The following is a 19,797-nucleotide window of genomic DNA, read 5'->3' as shown; positions in this document are numbered from 1 at the left end:
ACAAGTACACTTAACCACTTGGCCACCACCCATGATTATAGTCACAATTAAAATCATGACTAATTTGTGTTTTCTAAAGGGCCACTGACACTTGCACGACGTTGATGCATGCTTGCCCGCCCTGTGTTTTGCAAGAGAGTAAACTTGTCTTTAACAGGTGCAGACTGAATGCAAGAGGGTCTTAGGCCTGTGCAATTGCACAAAGAGAATTTTGAAATTTTCAAAAAATCTTTCACGCATAAATGTCATGCAACATGGCACAATCTGCTCGCCAACACTACGTGCAGCTCATCAAGTGAAGTAAAGAAGTGAACAGTGTGAGTGGTTGCGTCAGCGCACTGCATCAGATCACAGCTGGTCTGAACGATTATAAACATACTTTTCCAGCTGCACACAAGAAGGAAAGAACATGCGACTGTTTTACCAAGCCATGACAATGTAAACATAACAAGTAATTACCTTTTTAGATGGCTCCGAATGCTTTCTCCAGCTCGTTCGGCACGTGCGCACGGCTCAGGCTGGAGCGTTCCTCTGTGATCCAGGAGGCAGTTAGAGCCGTTTTCAGCAGCCAACTTGCAGAGAAAATGATTAATCTGCTACAAAATAATTATTTCATATATGCAGCATCCAGCGATCAGCACGTGGCAGCCGGTGGAACAAAGCACGGCGTCCAGCTAGGAACACAGCGGGTGGGATCGTGACAATGACGTGCGTGCATCAAAGTCCTGCAAGTGTCAGGGGGTTTTAAGATACCGTTGTCAATACAAAGCTCTGCCTCAAGTGAGGCAGACCTCACTGACGAGTGTTTGTCTGCAGCTGTTTAGCGTCACAATAGCTGTATTCTTTTAGCAAACATCAGCTCACTGGCTTTTGTCTGATTCTTTATTTGCATCACTCTTGCATTGTGCTTGTCCCCTGGTGACAGTTTTACAGAACAGATTGGACTCTGCAGGTATGTGTTGACAGGAAGGACTTAAACCCATCAGGGTGCACATCATGCAGTGGTTATGAGTCATTGCACAGTTTAAACTTTGTCTTTTTGTCACTCACTATCAGATCTTGCATCATATATTATAACTGCTGAGTGGGCCACAAGTCATTTCCCTTGATTCATTGCTACAAGTGTTTGTAGAATTTTTAAAGGTCAAATCTAATGAAAAAAGCTTCTGTGGATCCTGACATCAAACCCTATTTCCATTTAACGTGGCTTACTTTTAGCAGAGTCAAGATCCAACAGCAGATGACATTAAATTTTATGGGGAAAATGGAAAAGAAGGAACACGCCAGAGGTCCAATACTGATACAGGTTAAAAATAAATATTATCGTATTTCCAGTTGAAATGCATCAGGGAGTGGTGGTCAAGTAGTTAGTACCCTTGGTTTTAGTGTGAAACGTTCACAGTTCAAACCCAACCCCTCCATGTAATGTGGAGTTGCGTCAGGAAGGGCATCTGGTGTAAAAACTTGTGCCAATTCAATATGCAGACCCATCTCAGATTTGTTGTGGGGACCCTGAGTGAAAACAAGGGAGCGGCTGACACTCCATAGACCATACCATACACACCATAGATGTAACATCTTGTCATAATCACTCAGATGCGCTGCGCACATTGACATGAGGTATTTTTGAATAGGTTGCGCAATGTTCATGCGCAAAATTAATGCGTGCCAGAAGTTTTGAACATTTCAAAATTTTCTTTGCACAATGGCATATAGCCACACACAGTTTACAATGGTTTACGATGATTTTACTCATTGGTATGCCAGATTGCATGCCAGGGCGAGGATCAAATTTGTGCAAGTGTCAAGGTGCCTTTACCAGTTGAAATGCATCATTATCACTGAGCGTTCTATCAGCAGTGGGTCACAAAATAGTTAAGGCCCCCTGACACGAGCATGTCTTTGATTCACGCAATAGCACACACGTTGTCATGATGATCCCACCCACTGTGATCCCAGCTGGACGCCCTTCTTTGTTCTTCCACCTGCCACGCGCTCTGCGCTGGACGCTGTGTATATAAAATAATTATTTCCTGTCGGATTAATCATTTTATCTGCAAATTGGCCGTTATAAACGGCTGTAATCACTTCCTGAATCACAGAGGACCGCTCCAGCTTCAGCCGTTCGCACACACGCCTAACAAACTACAGAAAACATTTGGAGCTGTCTTAAAAGGTAATTATTTGTCATGTTTACATTGTCATGGCTTGGTAAAACAGTTGCGTGCTCTTTCCTTCTTGTATGTTTGTATGTTTATAACAGATTTAACTTCTTGTTATAATCGTTCAGACGAGCTGCGCTCTGATGCGATCTGACTACTCACATTGTACGTTCAAAAACCACGTCAGACTCGTGTTTCCAGAAGCAAAACGTAAAGAGAAGCTTTTTTCTTTTTCTTTTTTATTTTTTTCAAACTTTATTTACATTTATTATTTTTACAAAAACTTGATGGGAGACATCAAAGTTTAAAAAAAAAAAATACAAGACTTTACATGAGTTGAAGAGTAAGGGGGGGAAAAAGAAACAGAAGCTGCTCTCCCAAAGAGATGATCACTGTTTATGCTCTCTCCGGTGTTTGCACATGCACAGTGTGAGAGACGCTTGTAGTGCTGCTTCAGCAGCGCGGAACCCTCATGACGGCCAACCAAAATATCAAACAGGTTTGATTTTCATCCGACCATACGATTGCCGATTGGGAGGCGGTCGTGAGAGGTTAAACGCAGCATGTTACTCCATGTATACTAGACAATGCAGGATGCACAATTAAGCTGAAACTCGGCGCGATCCAAAAAATTCTCGCACAAGTGAAAAATCGGCTGAAAAAGGGCCAAAACTCGCACAGTGTAAATCCAGCTTAAAGGTGCCTTGACACTTGCACGTCTGCTGTGCCAGAGAGTAAACTCACTGTAAACCATTCTAAACTCTGCGCGGCTTCGTGCAAGTGCGCAAAGAAAATTTTGAAATGTTCAAAATCTCTGGCACTCATTAATTATGTGAACTTCATATGAACATCGCGCAAACAAAAAAAAACCACTGTCAGTGCGAGTCACTGCGTCAGCGCATCCCACCTCAGTGCAGCTCATCTGAAGGATTATGATAACATGTTAAATCTGTCATAAACATACTCATAAGAAGGATGAAAACTTTTTCAAAGCCATTACAATATAAATATTTCAAATAATTACCTTTTAGACAATTGTGTTCTCCATGTCATGAAGCACACGAGAGACGGAGAAAAAAAGCTGCAGCTTTAGAAAATTCCTCTGTGGTTCCGCAGTTGCCAGACTTGGCAACTGCTTCAAAAAGTAAACTGCGCCCTTGGCCAGAGGTTCAGCAGCTTACATTGCGTGTTTTACCGTTTCTAAATGCTTTAAAAATACTGAGTTGGTGTTTTCTTTTCATGGTGACTGGAGCAGTAAGTACACTTTAATGTTTTGATGGATAGAACGTTGCATTTTTATAGCATTCTGATGGAAAAGCCCACTGTTTTTCCAGTTTTCCTCCCAAACACAGCTATGATTTGTGCAAAGCACGTTTGAATCAAGACACTAAATGTTGTTTCGCACAAGCTACTTTTCCTGTTGTAATACTGAATGATTTTCACAAATAAAGCGGTGACAATCTACTATCTATATTGTTCTGATTGTCACATCTGGGACACGTTTAAGAGACTTTGTCCACCTTTTTCTTTGGGCAAGTTACAGATGCAGTGTTATCCATAGATTCAGTCCGTGTAGTTACACGGAGCCTGCATGCCCGCATTGAAAGGCTCACATTCAACAAATAGTGTAACAACAGTCTATTTGTTCCTTCTTTTGTGTGGAACACAGTGCAGTTTTGCCCATTTAGGCAACTACAGTGGTAAAACTGCAGTGTTATAATCTGGAAAAACTCTGGAGATATAAAGTCACTTTCTAAAGGATACGGCAACCTATGATGTCTCATTTTCATCAACCTACATTCCTGACATCACAATAGATTTATGATAAATTAAGCCAAATTATGTTCAGATAAACTTGAAATATTAGTTACCAGACAGGAAGGACTGAACACAGTATTTCATTATTTTCTAATCTCTGCCTTTGCATTTTTTTCAGGTAATGCTGCTGTGGTGAAGCCCTCTGAGGTGTGTGTGCACACTGCAAAGCTCATGGAAGAGCTGCTGACCATTTACCTTGACAAGGTAACATGTTTCAAAACGTCATCAGCAAATCTTTGATTTGTAATGGAAAATGCATTTTTGCACTTAATAAACACTTGTGCTTGAAGCAGACAGTATCTCCTGATATTACACAAAGATGCTCCAAATGGTAGATTTTCAGGAGTGAGATGTTTTCTTCACCAGCTGGCTCTGGTTAGTTCCAAAAAATTGGAAAAAAAAAATGGATATATACAGCAGTTTGGCAAAAGGGAGTGTGTTCCTACAGAAAAAAACATTACACAACGCTAAAATACCCTCAACCCTATGAGCATAAAAATAGGAAACATAATGTGACCCTTTGACCTCTTAAAATAGGTCAAGGTTAGCCATTTTTGAACTTATCCAAGGTCTGTGTCCCAAGAATACTCCCCGTGAATTTGAAGACCCTAGCAGTAACAGGACTGGACTTAGGCTGAGCACAGACAGAGAGACGGACAGACACAAAGTGCTCGTGATACTCAGTGGCCATATTTTGGCCAAAAAACAGCGTCTCCTTCCATATAGTTCAGTCCATTTGTAGCTTTTATGCTGCTCTGATTACAACATTATTTATTCAAAAGGGTTTGTCAGGAAAAAGAGTGGGTGTGGTTCAGACAGTATTTGCTAATAATTCCTGTCAGTACCAAACAGCACCTTACATCAGAATGAACTGAGTGAATATACACCTCTTAATACTGCAAAAAGGAATTAAATCATTCATTATTTGGGTGTGAATTCAGTATGTACAGCATGATAACTCATAAATGAACTCAGCTTGTAGGAAAAGTGTATTAAATGTGTTTGTTGTGGGCACCACGGAGGCTTAGTGCTGTGCGAGAAGGTCCCACATTTGTATTACTTCATTGAGGTTTAGCTGTGAAAGCTTTGTGAGTGTGTATGTTGTGGCATAGAACGTTACACCCAGAAGCAGAGCAGTAAGATAATAAATTAAGAAGGAATAACATTTATTTGCACTCATGGCTTGTGTTGATGTGGCATGTGCTGGAGGTGATACTGGAGTGGAATGAACCATCAGACAGGAGAGACGGGTTTCTGCCAAGACCTGACCTAGTTTAAAATTTAGCCAGTTAAAGGAGATATCAGGAGATTTCCTATGTTGTTGTTGTCCATGGGCGTGGAATAGCTGCGACAGAAGAGCAGTGATCCTGAAAGAGAGTCTAGATAGTCACTGAGGGAACAACTGTAAACACTGAAGGTCAGTTAGTTAGTTAGTCCCTTTGGCTGCTCCCTTGTTTTGCACTTGGGGTCGCCACAGCAAATCCAAGGTGGATCTGCATGTTGAATTGGCACAAGTTTTACACCGGATGCCCTTCCTGACGCAACTCCACATTACATGGAGAAATGTGGCAGGGGTGGGATTTGAACCCGGAACCTTCTGAACTGAAACCAAGCGCATTAACCACTTGGCCACCACCCCTGCTGCCTATGTCTGAAGGTCAGCATGGTGCACAAACATTGTGGCTACAGGGAGTTCAAAACCCATGGTCTTAAGCTGTTGCTGATTAGTAGATGAGAAGCAAATGAGCCTGATGACCCATGTTCCGCTAAAGCAAACAAGACCAGTGAACACGGTCACAGCACTCCTCTAAAAGCAGAGGTTCACAAACAGGGCAGACAACAGAGACACTACAATAAAGAAGAAGACACAAGGGGGGCACGACATAGCATTAAAAGAAATACAGTAATGTTTATTTTGACACTATTTTTGTATTCCAAATATAAGTTATAATGTGGCATATAAAGTGGTAAATGATCTTCTGCTTGCAGTGGATTCAGACACCACTATGGCTCTGTTACTGTTAGATCTTAGCACTTGATATGGTGGATCATCGTATTCTACATGATAGGCTGGAGAATGTTTTTGGGGGGGATTACTGGGAATGTCCTTTCATGGTTGACATCTTACCTAACCAGTTACTCTCATTGTGTTCTGTACAACAACACTACATCGGTGACATGAAATACGGGGTTCCAAAGGGGTCTGTTTTAGGCCCACTGATTTTCTCCCTTTATATAGCACCCCTCAGGCACATACTGCAGAATTATAAGATTACTTTTCCTTGCTATGCTGATGACACTCAGTTGTACATGCCAATAACTGCTGGTAATCTCATACACATAAAGTGTTTAGTGCCTTGCGTCAGTAAAAAGCCGGATGTGCAACAATTTCTTACTTTTAAACTCAAGACAAAACTGAAATGATGGTCCTTGTTCCAGTGAGACATTGACATTAGTTTGACCAGCTAATGCTTAACCTAGGCTTATGTGTCATACACCACATTGACAAAGTGAGGACATGTACTCCTACACGATGACATGATAGATGGCCCCTGCCAGTGACTGCATGCTTTTCTCAATAATGCACTTTGTTTTGATGCTATTCTGGTTTTTTCTGTTTCCTGTTTCTTCAGCTTGGTAAAAACTTTGTAAAAACCTTGTAACTATTAGAATGGGCTAAACAGTGGGTCACCCCTCTGAGTCTGGTCTGCTTAAGGTTTCTTCCTCAACATAATTAGAGTCGCCTGTGTGCTTGCTCTAGGGGTTGGTAAGGTTAGACCTTACTCATACGGGGTCAGGGGTGCTTTGCAAAGGGCTATCCGGTGTTGTGTGGGCCGCTGAAGAGGAGGTACTGCTGGCCCACCACCAGAGGGCGCCCTGCCTAAAGTGCGGGCTTCAGGCACGAGAGGGCGCTGCCACCACGGACACAGCCGGGGGTGACAGCTGTCACTCATCAACTCATGACAGCTGTCATCCATCTTCACTTCATCAGATCCACTCCATAAAAGCCGGACATCATCTCCACCTTGTTGCCGAGATATCATCTACCTGTGAAGGTAACTGCTCTCAGCTGTTGTTTTTGTCTATTCAGACAGTGTTTGTTTTTGTGTCGTTTACAGTCAGTTCGGTGAGTGCTCGCAGCTGGAGGCTGAGTTTGTGATACGTGGAGGGCTGACGTTTTTGCTCCCCACGCCAAACTGTTGATAAGTACTCACTACTACTGCACGTGCCAGTTTTGTGGATTAGAGGTGGAGGTGGAATTCCCACCGTTATTGTTACTGGGTGTGCACACACCCACATCTCACTGTTTTTGCTCCTCACCAGCAGTACCAGATCCGACATTCGGAGACGGTGGCCACCTGGGGACTCAGGACTTGGCAGCTCCAGTATTCTCCTGGTTCGGTGGCGGAGGAAATCATGTGGTTCTGGTTCCTCTCAGGACAGACGTCTTCTAACCTCGAGCCTGCCCACACGTCACCTCTGTGGATTGACTGTTTGCAAAATTCTGTAATCCTCTGTATTTTGGTTGTGCTCTTTCACAACAGTAAAGTGTTCATATTCGGCTCTTTCATTGTCCATTCATTTACGCCCCCTGTTGTGGGTCCGTGTCCCTACACTTTCCCAACAGGATGTCTTGGCCAGCGTCATGGATCCCGAGGGGCGTCAACCATCTGTTGGACAACCAATGGAAGAGCAGGGTGCACAGGCGTCTGCAGGAGGCGTGATTGGTGAGTTGCAGCACATCCTCACCACCTTTACCGCTCGGTTGGATCTGATGACTGAGCAAAACGTCATCCTTAATTGCAGGATGGAGGCTCTCACCGCGCAGGTGGAAGCGCGCGCTCAGGGCGCTGCTGCAGTTCCTCCTCCTGCTGACCCAGTGCCGAATATAGACATTCCACTGGTCATTCAACGACCCTCCCCACCATCCCCTGAAGCATACATAAGTCCCCCAGAGCCGTACGGAGGTTGTGTGGAGACGTGTGCGGACTTTCTTATGCAGTGTTCGCTCGTCTTTGCACAACGTCCCGTGATGTACGAGTCTGACGCCAGTAAGGTGGCTTATGTAATTAACTTGCTTCGTGGTGAGGCACGCGCTTGGGCTACAGTGCTTTGGGAGCAAAATTCACGGCTCCTTACCACTTATACTGGGTTTGTGAGGGAGTTCAGAACGGTTTTTGATCACCCTAACAGAGGAGAGACTGCTTCAACAGTGCTGCTGTCAATGAGACAGGGGCGCCGGAGCGCAGCCAAATATGCAGTCGACTTCCGCATCACGGCTGAGAGGTCCGGCTGGAATGTGACTGCGCTCCACGCTGCCTTCATAAACGGACTATCGTCGGTCCTGAAGGAGCACCTGGTAGCCAAGGAAGAACCGCGGGACTTAGATGGGCTTATTGATCTCGTTATACGGTTAGACAGTCGGTTAGAGGAACACCGTCGGGAGCGAGATGAAGGACGTGGCCGGGCACGCGCCGTCCCTCTCCCTTCCGGGTCCGAAAAGGTTCCGCCCTCCCCACGCTCCACAGCCTCAACGCTCCGTGTGGCTACAGCTCCCCCTGCTGACGAAGCTATGGACACGAGCAGGGCCACATTCAGACCACCTAACAGACAGAGGAGGCTGACCCGCGGGGAGTACTTTGTCTGCGGCTCGAGTGAGCATCAGCTAAGAGACTGCCCCAAGCGGTTAAACACCAACGCCCGCCCCTAGAAACTGGGCTTAGGGTGGGCCAAAACATTCACGTGGGACATACACATATTTCCACACGACTCCCAGTTACAATCCTGAGCGGGGATTTAACCCTTCAAGCCCCAACACTGGTGGACACGGGGTCAGAAGGGAATCTGCTAGACAGCAGATGGGCTAGGGAGGTAGGGCTCCCTCTGGTGGCGCTCCCTTTGCCATTGCAGGTGCGGGCACTAGATGGCACCCTTCTCCCTTTAATCACGCACAAGACACAACCTGTAACTCTGGTGGTGTCTGAGAATCATCGGGAGGAGATCAAGTTTTTTGTGACTCCTTCTACCTCCCGCGTGATTTTGGGCTTCCCATGGATGTTGAAACACAGTCCCCGGATTGATTGGCCGTCTGGGGTGGTGGTTCAGTGGTGCAAAACCTGCCATCGGGTGTGTTTAGGATCCTCGGTTCCTCCCAGTTTACATGCTAAGGAGGAGGTCAAAGTCCCTCCCAATCTGACGGCAGTGCCGGTTGAGTACCACGATCTTGCTGACGTCTTCAGCAAGGATCTGGCACTCACCCTTCCCCCGCACCGTCCGTACGATTGTGCCATTGATTTGATTCTGGGCGTTGAGTTCCCGTCCAGCAGGCTGTACAACCTCTTATGACCTGAGCACGAATCAATGGAGACCTACATCCGGGACTCATTAGCTGCCGGGCTGATCCGGAATTCCACCTCCCCGATGGGTGCAGGTTTCTTTTTTGTGGGCAAGAAAGACGGTGGACTCTGTCCATACATTGATTACAGGGGGCTGAATGAGATTACGGTTCGCAATCGATACCCGTTGCCCCTGTTAGATTCAGTGTTCACGCCCCTGCATGGAGCCAAAATCTTCACCAAGTTGGATCTTAGGAATGCGTACCACCTGGTTCGGGTCCGGAAGGGAGACGAGTGGAAGACGGCATTCAACACCCCATTAGGTCATTTTGAGTACCTGGTCATGCCGTTCGGCCTCACTAACGCCCCCGCGACGTTCCAAGCTTTGGTTAATGACGTCTTGCGGGACTTCCTGCACCGATTCGTCTTCGTATATCTGGACGATATACTCATCTTTTCTCCAGACCCTGAGACTCATGTCCAGCATGTACGTCAGGTCCTGCAGCGGTTATTGGAGAACCGGCTGTTTGTGAAGGGCGAGAAGTGTGAGTTTCACCGCACCTCTTTGTCCTTCCTGGGGTTTATCATATCCTCCAACTCCATCGCCCCTGATCCGGCCAAGGTTGCGGCGGTGAGAGGTTGGCCCCAACCGACAAGCCGTAGGAAGCTGCAACAGTTCCTCGGCTTTGCAAATTTCTACAGGAGGTTCATTAAGGGCTACAGTCAGGTAGTTAGCCCCTGACAGCCCTGACCTCTCCAAAAGTCCCCTTCACCTGGTCGGATCGGTGCGAAGCCGCGTTCAGGGAGCTGAAACGACGGTTCTCGACTGCACCAGTTTTGGTGCAGCCCGACCCTTGCCGCCAGTTTGTGGTTGAAGTGGACGCCTCTGACTCAGGGATAGGAGCCGTGCTATCCCAGAGCGGAGAGACCGATAAGGTTCTTCACCCGTGTGCCTACTTTTCTCGCAGGTTGACCCCGGCTGAACGGAACTATGACGTCAACTATGACGTCGGCAATGGAGAACTCCTTGCAGTGAAAGAGGCTCTTGAGGAGTGGAGACACCTGTTGGAGGGAGCGTCTGTGCCGTTCACAGTTTTCACTGACCATCGGAACCTGGAGTATATCAGGACCGCCAAGCGGCTGAACCCCAGGCAAGCCCGCTGGTCACTGTTCTTCGAGCGTTTTGACTTCCGGATCACCTATCGCCCCCGGACCAAGAACCAGAGATCAGATGCCTTGTCCCGGGTACACGAAGACGAAGTCAGAACAGAGCTGTCGGATCCACCAGAGCCCATCATTCCGGAGTCCACTGTCATGGCCACCCTCACCTGGGACGTGGAGAAGACCGTCCGGGAGGCCCTGGCACGGAGCCCGGACCCCGGAACTGGTCCGAAGAATCGTATGTACGTCCCACCAGAGGCCAGAGCTGCAGTCTTGGACTTCTGTCACGGTTCCAAGCTCTCCTGTCATCCAGGGGTGCGAAGGACCGTGGCAGTTGTCCGGCAGCGCTTCTGGTGGGCATCTATGGAAGCCGACGTCCGGGAGTATATCCAGGCCTGCACCTGTCAGATCCCGTTATTTTTTTAGATACACGCGGCACACGCTCACCCTCCGATGAGTGCGTTTGTGTACTAAAACCAGCTCTCCGTCTCTGAGGTCCGCCCTTCGTGTCTCCACGGGTATTACCCGGCAGGGCTGCACAAAGGCTGTTCAAGCTGGTGGCGAGGAGATTCGTCTAGCCGCTCACTGCCTCCATCCGGACGTCCACCCCGCTGACGCTGATCTTGCACCCCGGTCGAATAGCCTTCTCTGGAACCAGGATACGAGCCGGCCACGCCCGTTAACGGCAGCTCTCCTCTTATGGATCAGGGCTCTTGCAATGTTGCTAGATTTTGAATTTAGTGACTCGTACAGCGAGTCCCCAGGATGCGTTAATTTCATTAAAAACCAGACTAACCTTTTAGAGCACTTTTTGATGTTATACACCCAATAATCTTTAACTTTTACACCTTAAGAAGCATCAATAAATCCAATGTCTGAGCCTTAACACTTTAACTGCATGCTTGGAAATTTATTGCAGGTTTTGCAAGTGCCGACAACATAATCAAAATAGGTTATATGATGATAATTTCACAACAGTAATTCAAGTATAATCAGAATAACGATTGGCAGAGATTTTTGTTTTTAATTCCATAATGCTGTCTGATCTTACTTTGACTGGACTGGATTGATTTCTTAACAATTTTTCTAGGAGTGAGGGAAGGAGGTTTTTGATGTTAAAATCCCCAGCTCGATGAACTTGATTTCCTCTTCATCAGCTATTAGTCGTTAGCTGACCACGATCCTTGTGTGATGTTGTAATCCTTCAGGAAATTAATCCACATAAGAGTTTATTCCTTCTTCAATCAACCAAAAGTTGATCTAATCCATTCTGGTATGCTGTGATGTTCCTTGAGAGAGAAAACGTTGAAACTTCCCCACACAGACTTAAGGCCAGTGATTATTCTCCAATGCTCTGCTACTCCGTGACTGGATGGTCTGAGTGGGAGTTGAAAACTCTCTCAAATGATCTCTTATGGCTCCAATCCTCTCACTACACGATTCCAATTGCTGCTCACAAGATGGTCAAGTCTTGTGATCTCCTTGTAGCAGGGGAGAAGTGACAACAGCACCTCTCCTTGGAAGAATAACCCCATTTCCTGGTGTTCCACAGTTTATATATGAGCTTGATTCTTTGTTGTTCAGATGATCTTGGTTACCATGGGGATGCTGGTGACTCAAAACCTCCTCCCTTCTCCGTCCCTTACTGGAAGCCATCTGCAGCCCTTTGCCAGTAACTTATTTCTCAAGTTCCTCTTTTCGGTTAACACATTTTCATTCCTTATTATTCATTTCATATTTTATCACATCTTAATCATTTGATCAGTTGTTTATCATCAGCTCTTCTGGCCTCGCTTGCGACATCACTTCCCCTTTCTTCTCTGCACTCTTTATCAAACCAACTTCTTCACTTCCTCTTCTGACTCTGCACTTTTTATGAAAAACAACTCATATAATCATTCATTTCACTTATTTGTAACATACGTTTTCTAATCAACTCTTAATTTTATTACATTAATAGTTCATTTAATCATACTTGTTACATTGGAATCATTCTTAGACATATTCCATTGTCTTCACCACTGAGTTCATTCCGTGGGCCTCCCCATTTGTAATGGAAAAGTCCGGCATGACCTCACTTACTCCGGGAAAGTACCAAACACTGTCCAGTTTAATCCAACAGCATGTATATTAATCCAATGGCATGTAATATATTCCAAGATGAAAACAAGCTAAAAGCAAGCTTAAAGTCATCTTTCCTGACACCCCCTCCATGACTTGAAGCTCTACTGATCTCTTTATACTTCCATAAAAACATCCCCGTCGTCGTCGACAGGGTGAAGGGTGAGCACTTCTTTCTCATCCACCATCGGAGACAGAACAGGAGGAGCTGGAGTTGAACGACACTCATCCAGCACCACGTACTCCTCTCCGCCCATCTGTAGATTGCTGTCGCCATCAGAAGGCTGCTCTTCCAGTAGCGATGCTTGTGATGGTAATCCCGATGGAGATGGAGTTGCCTCATATTCCTGAGATGATAATCCGTCAGGGAACTATGGTGCGCATGGTGAAGTGGGGGTGACGTGTGTATAACACGGTGTAACTGGTGTAGATGGTCGTGGTGATGTATCCTTCGGTTGAGGTGAAGCTTCAGAGTGAATATCCTCAGGCTCGGGCTGTTGAAGGTGTTCGTCCAGGAACACCTGCGTGAGGGCCTCCAAACACCAGTTCATATCCTTGGTCTGCACTCCAACCTCCACAGTGTGCTGTGGAGATGAACGTGGAGCTGGTGGTAATGAAGGACCAATGGCCACGATCCGGCCATCGGCGAGATGAGCTGTGGAGAATCTTATTCCCGTAGGGTACATCCACATTTTGGTAAACACGGGGCAATACATATATCCTTCTGGAGACACTATAGTGTTAGCTCGTATTTGATCAACCAAAAGGGAATGCCAAATCACGGTTGCCTCAGCCTCAATTTTTAGGTATGTTGCTGTTTGTACCTGGGGCAGAAAAGATGTATCCTTCCGTCCCGCTATTCCTCGTGCCACTTGAACAGCAAAGTTGTTGCTATAACACGTCGGGCACCACAGAGTCGGTGTTACCTCCCAGAAGTAAATCGCTTGTTCCAGGGTGGCTTGACAATGAATACATCTTATATCCCCCTATAGTGTAAGAGGAAACATTAGTCTTTTAACTATTATATTGCAAGCAAGCAAAAGAGTTCATTGGGATTATTCAGATGCACGCCAGAGCTGCCTCATGATCACCGTAGGAGAGTGGGACTGTGATGACGTTACCATTCCCGCTGTAGCTGAAGGAGCTGTACGCGGGAAGCAAGCATCATAGGTCGTAAACCATAACAGCAGGAGTAGTTGACTAACCATGGACAGCCAGTATAAAGCTGATAATATTCCCCATCCTAAGGCCCAAATTATGATAAATCCAAGTTTGTAGAGCCAGGGTTTCTTGCGTTGTACGGCTCCAGTTAACGTAGCTATGTACGCCAATAGGGTCAGGGCCATCACAGCTTCACACACAATGTCAGCTATCACTGCCGGGGCATAAAAGATTGCCGTCATATCTATCACCATCCAAACTGTAATCGATGTGTACTGCCATATTCCCCAACAGTCAAACTGGAGAGTAAAGCGACCGAGGACGTGAGTGATGAATAAAGACAACCCTAAGTCACTCTGACCGTAGTGCAGATTGATGATCGCCAATCTGACACATCCATGTAGTAGCGTTACTATTCGCAGTGGTTGTCGTAAGTCCCAACGGCCGACACAGCAGTATAGCAGCCATATTAACAGTAGTGCAATAAACTCCACTCTACTCACTTTGAAGATGGTGTCATTTATGCCGCCAGTATTGTTGGACATTGTGCTCTCTTATTCTTTTTACTTATCTCCTTAAGTTGGTGTGCTGTTATGTAGATGCTTCTTCTTCCTTCACTCCCCCAAGGCAGAATGAACAGGGCGTGTCTCGGCGTCGGGCTTTGTAGGCTCCATCGCTCCTCCCCTAACGGAGGAGGGGCTCCATTTCACTGCGTTGTGTGCTCCTCCCACACAAGCGCAGGGCGGCTGCGAAACTTCCTTTTATCAAAACATATCCAATTACTGCAGCAATAATAAGTCCTATTATGATTAACAGATAGGGCCAAAGATATCCAAACAAATGTCCAATCCAACCAGTCACTACTTCGAGACCTTCTTTAATGACTTCTCCGGTCTCTGCAGCGAAAGTGGTGATGATTCCTCCGGCGATTATTTGCATTCTTTCCCACCAAGAACATTCATGCCGACTTCTTCCTTTTCCACAGCTTAACCAATGTTCTGCAGGCGATTCACATGTACCATTATTGTAAATCCGATTGGGTCCCAACCATTCGTAACCGACAATTTCTCGTCCTTCACATAGACTTTTCTTGAAGGCATATCCTTCTTCAAGCATTATCAAAGCATCTTCAACAAATGGCACTATGTGGCCTAGGATCTGCTTCCTTTTCGACATTCCATGTCCCAGGACAGCCTTGGCACATCCAACGTTAGGTGGGAAAGCTCTTATCCATTCGTTAGCACCGTTCTTCTCCCAAACTGTTTGATGGCCGTAAGTGTCGTACTCGCCGTCATAGTAAGCATCACAATATTCTTCCCAGCCAGGAACTTTTCTACAATTTTGGCGGGCAAGGCTTATTGTGCATGTGGTATTACGTTTATTACAAATCATTTTCCATGGCCGTGGCGTAACATAAGGATTTGGTCTCCAGAGTACACTAGACCAAGTAGCTCTATCTGTGGAGTAGACCGTGGCGATGTATTGATATTTAACCCAATAATTATTACTTTGATCTAAACAGGGGAATACCCAATCTTCAATTTCATATTTCTCCATTCCCCACCAGGTGACGTCCTTACTACGCTTAACTCCTTCCTGCCATGCTTGAAGGGTCCCCTTAATGGTTGGAATCTGTAACAACTTTGTACAGTTATATACCCATCTTAGCCAATTCCCTGTCTTAATTTGGTCTATGGGACATCGGGGAGATTTACCAGAACCTTCAGCCAAATTATTATGGTATTCTGTCTCATGTAAGCTTCCATAGATTTTATTCGCCACGCATTGATCAATTTTGCTAAAATCTTCCCGAGGTACTGACCTTAGCTCATCAGGCTTGGGTAGTTTTTGCACATAGAATTTTGCTTTATGTGGACCCCGCAAACTATGCCCAGTCCACGTGTTTCCCTTTGGAAAATTCCCCTCAAAATGTATCAGTGGAACGCTCCAGACCCACGGAAAGGTGTCGTTAAGCCATTCATCATGTTTTGCCTCTTGTTTTTGTTTCCAAGTTATCCTGTCTATCAAATCAATAACTGGTGTAAGCACCATGTAATTTTGAGATTTACATCCAATAGGTCGATTCCAATAGCATCTATCTAATTTTGCTACTTTTTCTTTTACACAATAATCATGAATCTTCTTCCATCTATTTCTAACCTCATTATCAATACTTTTAACTTTTGGTTCTAATACTTGCTGAGTATCTTGTGTTGGCGATGTAGGGAGTGGTTTAGTTTTTCTCTGTCTTGGTGATATCTTTGTGGATCCCACCAATGCTACTGGTGAGATGGTGGTTGGTTTGGAATATGGTATTCCTGTTCCTGTGTTGGTAGCGTTGTTCAACGGAGGGATTATTGTAGATGTAGTATCCACTTTCGGCACTCTGCTGCGGGTGTTGTCACAGGTGAGGTTATAATTTCCCCAATGTTTCCTGGTAGGCATTATCATTCTGCAAACATCATGTCTTGGTAATGCTGGAAAAACAGCTTCTTTTTCCCAATATCCTGCTCGATAGCCCAGTAGTACTCTGCATCCCCATGAGCAATACCAGGCTGGCTCGCCAGGTTCAGGTCTTATCCAAGTGCAGCCTACTTCTCTTCGCTCTTTTCATTTTAACCGTAAGATGGTCGCCACGATAATCTCTTGATCCCTCACTTGTAGGTTTTGAAGGATTTCTGCTCCGGTGGTCAGGTTGTGATTGGTAGTGACGGTTGGAAATTCCCCACTATCGTTCAAGTATTGCAGCCATTTAGTCTTTTGCATGTGCTGGGTTAAGTTCTTCATCTTTGCCCATTTCTCTGTAGAATTCTGGTCCCATATCATGTAGGTGTTTCTTGATTCAACTCCCCAACATGTCTGTTGAAAAGTTTTAGTTGTTGCGTACTGGACCCTGATATGGGTTAAGGTCCAGGGCGTACTACCATAATGGTACAGGATAGCCAGAAGTACAGCAATGCCGACTAATAATGCTGTAAGTCTGGCAATCCAACTCCAACATTGGAGGCACTTTTTCTTCCAAGGCCGCTTTTGTTGCTGCTGCCTTATTCCAACATTTTCGTAGTAGAATTCACTTGGTACTGGTGGCAGCGGCTCCTGCTTTTGAGGTTGTCGCAGTAGTGGCATTTCTATGCCAGATTCTCCTTCTCTTGGTCTGTCGTTGATTCTTTGAGGTTGCGTGGTGATCACGTTGTCTTCCTGTGGTTCTCCCATCTCGGAGATAGATGATCTTAGGTGCTGTTGTTTGTCTCGTGCCCCCACCAGGGACACTTGATGCTCGTTGCTGAAGAAGAGTGTTTAACAAGGGAGATGGCCATGGGAGTCTAATATCTAGTCCTCGCCACGCCCATTTCCAAGTGACAACTGTCACCTCCTTCATTTCAGGCGGTGGTCCCTGAGGTGTGAAGAAACATTGTGAAGATGCAGGATTCAATTCTCTACGTAGGTGCAAGATATCCTCATAGGCGTTCCAATGTGCCGCTCCATTGTAGACATACTGTGCCATCACAGAGTACAGAGGAGTCGATCTCCGAAATAATCCTCTTCCCGACTTTATGCCCAGTCGTATCAGTATAGCCTTTGGGGGTTGCCAAAGCCCCACTAGTACTCTGGTTCGCCATCCACTTCTAATAGGCGGAACACTTCCACCTTTTTCAATGTCAAGGTACTGTACTGTCGTACATATTGGCAAAGTTTGGTTCTCAATCAAATAAAAAGTTGAACGTGCCTCTTTCTGTTGAAGTCTTTTAAACATATAGGGACTACTGGTCCAAATCTGGAAAGATCCGAGCCAAATATCCACATACATTCCTTGTAATGGATCAACATAATTAGGTCCCCATCTTATTTTAAATCTGTAGCCCCTTTTCTGTACATACACTACGTTCAAGATGCAGGGGTATAAGTCTGGACACCGGGGAATTGGGTAAAACTTCCACCCGACCCCGGGGCAATTCCAGTGTTGTCCACCTTTGTTCACGATAGCTTCCAGAGGAGTGTATATTCCAGGCGCTGCAAGGTCAGCAGTTCTTTTATATGAGTCATTATCTACAAAGTATCCTCCTGTTCCCAGCAACCATCCTTTTTCTTTGTAATCCTTTTGCGTCCAGCGTAAACATATTTTCTTGTAGGGTAATTCCAAATATGGTGTAAGTCCTCTCGGCCCGGAGCGTAGACTATTTACATTATTTTCATCCAATTTGAAGGTCCGCAGCATGATTCAGAGTGAGTTGTTACTCCGCCATCGGTCTCCTTCTCTTCCTGCCAAGATACACCACCATAGGAAACAGTTGTTGTCTCTTAGAGAGATGAGTGTAGATGGGAGATGGGTGCTTAAGTTCTGAATCCATTCCTTTCCACGCCCACTTCCACATCGTAACAATCATTCTGTCAGGTTTAGGGAGGGGTCCCTCAGGGATCCTCTGTGCTCGATGTAGGGGTACATAGTCCCATAGATCTTGCCAATGCTGCCAAAACTGGTGTCCAGAATACCTGGTTTGTGATAGGGCTAGATAAAGGGGAACTATAGGCTTGTTTTCTTGATCCTTGGGCTCAATTTGAAGCTGAATTTTTCTTGCTTGACTACAGTTCCAGACTCCTCTTCTGTACAGGTAGACGAAGTCTTGATTTACAAAAATTGTTGGTATGGTTGGGGGTAGGCAGCTCATACAGGCCAGGGGTTGATCGATAACTCTCAAATTTAATGTCTGGTTATCTAATACGGGATATCTTGGGTCTTGCAGTCGTCTGTTCAATTGACGTTGCATGTTGGGGCTTGTCGTCCAGATCAAGCACTGGTTAAGGTATATCTCCACATAGATTCCTTGAAGTGGCTCGACATAATTAATCCCCCATCTCAATGTGAATCTTAGGTCTCTGAGTTGTAGGTAAACCACATTTAATATCCATGGGTAGGTGTCTGGACATTTTGGAACCGTTTGGGGCATTCTTCGTCATCCTTTCACGTACCAGTGCCGCAGACCTACATCGCTTAGCACTCGTTCAGCGAGTAATTTTTGTCCTGTTGTCTCTGTTAATTCGGCATCTCTTTTATATTCATAATGTGTGACAAAATATCCTTTAGATGCTAGCTCCCAGTCTTCTTCTTCAAAATCTTTTTCTGGCCAATTTAAGTATAGTTTCTCAGCACCGAGGTCACTTTGTATGTAGGGTCCAAGTCTTCCTTGATTATTAATAATGGGTACTGTATTTACACTTGGTCCTTGCGACATTTTGCAAACAGCCGCTTCTTCTTACTTCTTCCTTGTCCCGCAGAAAATGGAGGGAAACACCCAGCGATTCCGAGACTTTCTTGATTTTTCCTCACCTTGAGTCGGTTGATCTAACGACTGCTGCTGTTCCTCCAGGAGGTCAACGTGTGCTCCGACAGAATAAACCCCCACATAGGGAACCAACACCATCAGCACTGTGAGCCGCACCCTAATTGTTTGGTCCGGCCTACTAGGAGTGTCCGCTCTGCTAGCCACTCCCCCTCTAGATTGTATCCTCCTTTTCCCCACCCATTCTTCGGGTGTCACGTGGTACACGGCTGACTTCTTCTTTGGTTTTGCTGCTTTATTTCCCCAGGCGTCTAATCCAGTGGTAAAATAATACATAAGGGTTTCTCTGCCCCCTTTTTCTTGTGGCACCTCTTCTGCATCTTCCAGTAAAATTTCTGGGTTTTTTAGAACTTCTTCTATCAATTTTGCCCAAGTTGTCAATTCCCAAGGGCCGATCCATCCTTCTTCTTGGGCTTTTTGCTGTTGATCATCTGTCAGTCCTTCCATCATGTCTGTATATCCGGGTCGCTCCGGATCTCTATACACTCTGAACACCAGTGGAAGTTGCACTGCGTCTATTGGAGGATCATAAGTTTGCCCATACTCTGGACCCTGGGACCAACTTTGATGTATAGCTTCATGCAACAAAGACGGCTTTCGCTCACTGCCTCCTGCAGCTTGATCACTTCCTCCTGCTCTAGTTGTATCCAACATCAGATAGACACTTGGGGCCATTGGACTCACGTCACCGCTGCCTTG

General features: G+C 45.7%; 1 protein-coding gene across 2 annotated transcripts in view; it reads left to right on the top strand.

The window, feature by feature from the left end:
• aldh3a2b (aldehyde dehydrogenase 3 family, member A2b) overlaps nt 1–19,797 on the top strand; it is an 83,852-nt gene that overhangs the window by 31,936 nt on the left and 32,119 nt on the right. For both annotated transcript variants that reach the window (XM_034178139.1, XM_034178140.1), the window contains one exon: nt 4,099–4,184. In XM_034178139.1, the coding sequence (XP_034034030.1) occupies nt 4,099–4,184 (86 nt within the window). The remainder of the gene's footprint in view (nt 1–4,098; nt 4,185–19,797) is intronic.

This window comes from Thalassophryne amazonica, chromosome 9 (genome assembly GCF_902500255.1).
Source record: "Thalassophryne amazonica chromosome 9, fThaAma1.1, whole genome shotgun sequence".
Taxonomy (NCBI): Eukaryota; Metazoa; Chordata; class Actinopteri; order Batrachoidiformes; family Batrachoididae; genus Thalassophryne; species Thalassophryne amazonica.
This window is presented reverse-complemented; position numbering and strand designations above follow the sequence as displayed.